The 7153-nt window shown below is 39.6% G+C and overlaps 1 protein-coding gene across 2 annotated transcripts in view; it reads right to left on the bottom strand.

The window, feature by feature from the left end:
* Window positions 1-1762: 1762 nt before the first annotated feature.
* arhgef37 (Rho guanine nucleotide exchange factor (GEF) 37) overlaps window positions 1763-7153 on the bottom strand; it is a 31550-nt gene continuing 26159 nt past the window's right edge. For both annotated transcript variants that reach the window (XM_020637510.3, XM_020637509.3), the window contains one exon: window positions 1763-5464. In XM_020637510.3, the coding sequence (XP_020493166.1) occupies window positions 5267-5464 (198 nt within the window). In that variant the 3' untranslated portion in view covers window positions 1763-5266. The remainder of the gene's footprint in view (window positions 5465-7153) is intronic.

The following is a 7153-nucleotide window of genomic DNA, read 5'->3' as shown; positions in this document are numbered from 1 at the left end:
ACGTGCTAGTATGTTCTCCGTTGTATGTAGACTGAAATATGAAGTGAAGGCATTTTGGTCTCATATATCACAATTATTTAACATCACTTAATTTGTTCTTTGTAGTAAAGATTCAGGTTTACTTTACCCTTAATGGAGATTTTATCGTTCAGCGATATGAGCATTCACAATAAACACATTGCTTAAGTCTAGATATTGATTGCAAAATATAAAGTACAGTAAAAGTAAAGTCAAAAATACAACAGTTTAAATGTAGTGTCACTCAGCATGTGTGTATTTTCCACTTTACTTTTTTGATGTACACCGCCAGCAAATTATATGATTTTTTACTACATTATGTTTGAACAAATAATATCCTTTAATACGAGCAAAATAACCTCAAACATTTGAAATGCCACCAATAAAAACATCTATTAATTTAGGGAATACATCTGTAACCATCTTTAAAGCAGATTCCCCTCGGGGTTACTATGGAAACACTATCGGCAACATCAGCTAGCTAGCAGGTGCCTTCTAAGCTAGACACACAACACGCATAACAGAAGCCTGGGTCATTTTAGCTTAATTTAACTAAACATCGTCTTTGCAACTTTTTCAGAGTCCTTCCTCTTCTTGATCGTATCTTCATATCACAAAACTTCACCATCCTATTGATGCTTGCGGTGAGCGCTAGAAAAGAACTTCTTGAGGTAACTTGTGTTTATATTTTCCAAATAAAAATATAATGTTCAAAGATAAGAACCTGTCAAGGCAAGTTGTTCAACAAATGGCAAACATGACGTCATCATCGCGCCTGTCATTTAATGTGTTTACAAATATCATTCTGTATTTCTATTTCTATTTTACATTTGTATTCATTTGCATTTCACTCTAAATCCATAAATATTTTTGTTACAAAATAATTGATTATAGATCTACCTGTTTTCTTGAGCTGAAATGTCATTTGCTTTCAGTATGTATGAGATGTGCATAAGAGTCAAAGACAAATTTTTGAAAAAATAAAGTAAAGGCTATTCTACCGAATGGTATTGTAAACCAATCACCAATGTCCATATTAAGATAAAAGTTTTAACCATTACAAAAAATGTAGGGAGGAAAAGTTTTTTTAATTATTATTTAACCATTACCAACTAATCAAAGCAAATAAAAACAAAATAATTTAACTTAGAAGAGAACCATTACCTGTAGTTCATACATACATGGAAACAAAATGCTAAGAGATATTTTGCAAAAATGTGTCATTAAATAGCCAATACATTTCAAACTAATGCAAAAATTAAGATGCAATTCCAATCATTTTTTCATCCATGCTATTATGATGTGTTGTCATATATTTACCAATTAAGTACGAGTGCCTTTTGCAAGAAAAAGTATTAGACAGCAATATTACATCTTTACAAAAGCATATTTGTCTGTACCATGGTGTGTAAATGGATGTTTTCTTTTATGTGCATATGAGGCAGCATGTAAGCCGATAGAGAACTGAGATAATATCAGCCAACAATAAATCATCCCTTCCCCAGAATGGATAACTCCCAAATATGTAATTCCCACCCAACAAGTAAAAATATCAGTATATTAAATTGAAAAAGCACAAAAAATAAAAAGTACACACTTTAAAAACCTACACAGATTGGAAGTGATGTGAGCTACAATTTGAACGCTGATGTTCCTTTTATGCTGGTTGTCATTGGTGCAGCTTGTCATTAAGACCAAATGTTTCACATTTTGTGAAGGTGTGAAATAACACAAGGACACAGAGCAGTTTTCTGTTTAGTTTTATTGAAGCCACACACAGTCAGCTCACAGCTGCCCCAACAGATACTACTGGATACTACTGCTGCAGTGCACACACTCCCATCTGTTGTGTGAAAAGATCTGTGTGTGTTTGTGTGTGTGCGCGTGTGAATTTAACATCATAACTTTGGCAACACTTCAAAGACTTCATGATTCATCTCAGGTCACTAAAGCCCTGCGGCATCAAATAAGTTAGAAAAGCACAGTTACAAAACAATAATTTATAAACATAACTGCTGTACAGACTTTAAAACTGGAATATCAACAGGTTTAATATGTTACACTTCATGTGGTTAATAAAAAAAATCCCAACTGAACAATATGAACAGAATGTACAGGATTATGTTCTGCTCCCGAGAAAGCACCAATACTGACAAAGGTAAAGAGGACACACACACACACACACACACACACACACACACACACACACACACACACACACACACACACACACACACACACACACACACACACACACACACACACACACACACACACACACACACACACACACACACACACACACACACACACACACACACACACACACACACACACACACACACACACACACACACACACACACACACACGACGTTTCCAGTTACATTCACTTCAATAGGCTCTCCTATTTAACACAACCAGGCGAGGTCTCCTGCGCCCTCTAGTGGAGAGTTGAGAAACAAAAACTGCTCCAGTCACACACACATCTTTGTAAGGACAAAGTTTATACCCAAACCACTGATCATAACTTTATATTTTTAGGTTTCTGATCAAAATGAAAGATTTTAATGGGACCCTGTACTTTGAAAAAGAGGAAGACACTGGCTTTGTATGACTTTTTTTTTATAGGGGTTTAGTTCATACATTATCTACATTTTGTAAGATATTCTGGGAATGAGAAAACTCTTGTGAAAAATTAATTTGCTTCAAATTTGAAGGTATATCACAAACAGCAGCTTCACGCTGTATTTAACACTCATGGGAATTTATAGCACTTTTGCAAACAGGTGAAATACATCACCGAGTTCAAGGCTCCAAGGTTTCACCCTTTAAAATGGCCTTTGAGGAGGTGAAAGCAGGTAAGATGTAGTCGGGGGTGGGGGGGGGGGGGAATTTTCTGTATATTTTCTTCCTCTACTAACCTCGAGGACATTTGGTATTTTGTTTTGATGGTAACATATCGTACACAAACAGCTCCCCATCCCTCCTGCTGCTCTGCTCCGTCCTGACATTCAAACGTTTGGGGACAGCTAAGCTCCAGCTGAGCCGCTCTGAGTCCAAGCCTCCCCCGTTCTCCCTCCCTCTGCAACGCACCCAAAGCAGCTGATACAGCACAATACTGAGGGAGGAGGCTTGCTTTTATGAAGAACATACTCATGTTACAAGATGTCTGCTTCAAGGAATGTCTCAATTACACAATTTAGCATTGGCATTTGGTTTAACAAGGGACACTTCTTTGTGGGACTCCTGTGTTTGATGTTTGGACATCCCTAGCCAATCACAGCAAAGTAGGCTAAGTACAGGTGAATCAACATAGTCCAACTTAGCTATGTTTCTACTGTAGCCTGTAAAAGACAAACTGAACACTGGCTGCTCACAGCTACATGCCACTGAATTCTATTCAAACCGGTCCATCACATGCATGTCTAGAAAAGACACTCACTCTGCCTGCATGTCAAGTACAGACACAGAAGTATTGAGGCTGGGGTATTTTGCTTTCCGTGCAGAATGGTTCCTCTTGTCTTACAGGTTTGTGTACTTAGTGACATGAAAAAATACTGGAGCAGCAAAAATGTGCTACAATTATGACTCTGTTGGAACTAAATGTTCTTGCTGTCCAGCCAAATTGAAAAAAATGGCACAGTCAGACGGGACCTGCATTGAATTAACAGTATCCATGGCAACAAGCATCATCAGGTGCCTATGAATACAGAATTAGGTTGTTTCAGTCCTGTATATATCATTATTAGGTCAAAAACTCAGGAAAAAAACAATTTAGCATCTTATTGCAACAGGAAGTGAGATAATAAAAGCAAAACAGAAAGTAATCATTCACAGATAAATGAGAGCATGGAGGAAGAGACGAGTGTATTTAAATCAGCTAAGGAAGGAAAAAACACATTTTCTTCCTCCAACTCCTTCAGTTCCTCTTCCCTTAAAAAAAAGAAATCTCCCACTGTCTTTAAAATCCCTCCTCCTCTCTCCTCTCTCCATGTCTCTGGGCCCTGGAGACATTTTATATTTACATCACATTACACAGTCAGAGATGATGAGAGCGCGTTGTACCTGTCAGTCTGGATACAGTACTTCTCCTGCCTCCAGGTGAGGATGTGGAGAAGACCCAACACACACACACACACACACACCCCCACACATATCACACGCATCCTTCAGCTCAATTTCACATCAAACAGATGCATCCACACACACACTTTTTTGCTCGTTGTGGGTCTAAGTGCTGCAGTTAGCTCACAAACATGCAGACAGTAGCAAGAACATGCCGTTCAATTCAAGTGTCCTTAGTTCCTGCTGAGGATCATGGGAAATGAGTCCCCCTTTGCATACAGCTCAGGAGTCCTTCAAGCCTCATTAAAACTTTCTGTCATTGTCACTTAAAGATGGCCTTGACAAAAGTGGGGCTTGAAGCTTCCTTTGACCTTCATATATATACAAATGAATAATCCACTTCAGCAAGGTGGTGCTGAAGAGCTCATGAGCCAGACAACATGGAACTACAAGCACCAAGGCTGTATCCTCCTTCATTTTCCCCAGTGGGTCACGTAGTATATTGACATGAGTAAGGCAGTGTCCGCATTAGAGCAGACATATAAAATACTGCTGATATGTCATCGCCTGTTTCAGTTTTAAGGTCTACAATGAAACGTCACAACATCAGGGCAAATCCACTGATGCACTTCAAGTCAAGTCATTTTTGATGTAAAGCTGAAGTTTCAAAAACATTACAGGTTGGTTTTTTTTAAAGTCAAAATTTGTTTGTGACTTCAGCTGTCTCCACTTTGGAGGACAATTTTTAATGTGAAACTTCAAAATAATCAGAGGAGGAAGACTCTTGTCTTTGTTTTCCCTTTAAACCAGGGTCTAAAAGAAAGAGGCCTTGTATGCTCTAATGACTTTTTTGAAGCAAATTAGTGATTTGGGGAACAACAATGATGTAAACTAAAATGACTTTTACATACATTTTTTCCAATTTTAAAAATCTCATCGCATTAGTTTTAACATAAAAGGTCTTGAAGATGAAATTGAAAAATTGAAGCCCCAAAATAATAATTTAAAGAAGTCAACAGAATTTGGCTTTTTTTTTTTTTGCTTTCCTGCAATTGAGAACACTGATTTTGTCACTGAAAATCACAATGACTTGTGAAAAGCAAGTTCAGCTTCATTGAAGAAATACTGCTGTTAGCGTTCTTTAATACTGCACATGGCTGCTCTCCATCCTTCCTCTCCTCTCAGCAAGAAGCAGTCGGCACAGCCATGATTGTGAGGTAGTTGGAGGGCACGTAGCCTCTCTGCCCTCCTTTCGCCTCCACCAGACTCCACTCAGGATTCCCTCGTTTGTCATGTGGCTCCAGGACACGGACCAGCTCACCAGACCGGACAGAAACTTCATGGTTACCTCTCGCGTTGAAGTCGTAGGCTGCAAACACCTGGAAGAAGGAGTCAAATACAGGACTGAAATCACCAATACCAGCTAGCCTGAGATGCTTTTACGCTCTTCATTATAGAGTAGTGAATACAATCATGAGATAAGAGGGAAATGTAGTAAATACTTTGTTTATAGAGAATAAAAGACATCCCCAAGGAGGATAAATGTGGTCGTCTGTGGTTGTAAGCTTATGAGAAAATCAGCCTACCTCTTAAGCTAAACAAAAACCATTTCATAGAGTTTCAGTTCACAATTGATTATTTTTCAAGTCTTCTGGGATGATGTTATTTTTAGTCATTTTATAGTACAAAAAAACGACAAAGCAGTGTTTGCTTTAGGGCGTGGCTTCCTTTTGATCCACAAAGAGCTATCAGAAGAAAAAAAAAAGCAACAAATCAAAAGAGAGGTGTAGCAACTCATATTCACCAAGCAGCAACCTCTGATGTTGCAAAATAATGCCGATGTGGTCGTGTAAAGACCTGCAGTTCATTGAGTGTCCACTTGAGGCTGGCTGCAGAAGACCCATAACTCACAAACACACCCATTCAAAAAGGCTCGTTTTATTTATGTTGATCTTTTAGGCACACTTTTGGCGATCGCTACTGTGCCAAACTTGAGGATCCACAACAGTATTCTGCAAATCAATAGTGTGGAGTACAAAGGGGGGACTTCAGGAGAGTGGACAAACTGAGGGGAGGAGGCAGGGCCGGACAGCATATCTGAAAGAGAGAGCTGACCTGCTATAGCATCAGTGTTCAAGGAGATCTTCAACTTCTCTCTGGCCAAGTCCATTATTCCCTCATTCCTCTATCGGTCTACAATGATCCCTGTCCCAAAGAAACCTCATCCTGACTGCCTGAGTGTCTGCAAGCCAGTTAGTCCAACCTCCTCTGTGATGAAGTGCTTTAACAGTCTCATCAAGGACTTCATAACCATCTCACTAGCTGTGATGCTGGACCCGCTGTGTGCAAGTCACACACTGATGCTGCATCGAGAGTCACAACACACAACTTTGAGAACGATAATGCGTGCGCGCAGGTACAAATGTGACGCACACACTCATAAACACAACCACAAATCATTGTAATATTCTCTGAAAAGGTTAAGGCCATAGTTATGTTTTGACAAATCCCGTCTCTCTGCCACACACGTATGCACACACACTCCCTGAGCATGAAGGCCTCCTAATGAGCTCCGTGTTGTTATGACAGAGAGCCACAGCACAGCTAATAGCCGAGTTTAGCCGGCTGTTCTGTGTCATTAACAAACCCTTCACCTGGGCTCACCTCTCAGCTACGACATCAGCTCTGCCCTGACGGTCTACACCAATTAGCATAAAATTTGCATTTAGCCAGGGAGAGACATGGAGGGTAAGAATTAAGAAAAAGAGAAAAATTAACTAAAGTGACCATTCATGGCTAACGGCCGCATAGTGATCCACGCTGAAGGAGCTGAGTGAATATCCTCCGGAGCAATATTTCTGATGGAAATGAAAGGAGAAGCTGGAGGAGAGACAGAGCTGACTGAGAACTCCTGCAGAAGACACACTGGAATGTATCGATCATTTCACCCTTTCCCTGCATGTCTACACACCTCATGAACCGGTGAGAAAATGAGATGGTAAATAGATCATTTCCAACAAAGGTGAAAGTCTGCTGAAGGGCAAGGAAGCTTCATGACTGAATGTAAA

The sequence above is a fragment of the Labrus bergylta genome, chromosome 9 (genome assembly GCF_963930695.1).
Source record: "Labrus bergylta chromosome 9, fLabBer1.1, whole genome shotgun sequence".
NCBI lineage: Eukaryota > Metazoa > Chordata > Actinopteri > Labriformes > Labridae > Labrus > Labrus bergylta.
The sequence above is the reverse complement of the archived record's forward strand: the minus strand, read 5'-3'. Positions and strand labels throughout refer to the sequence as shown.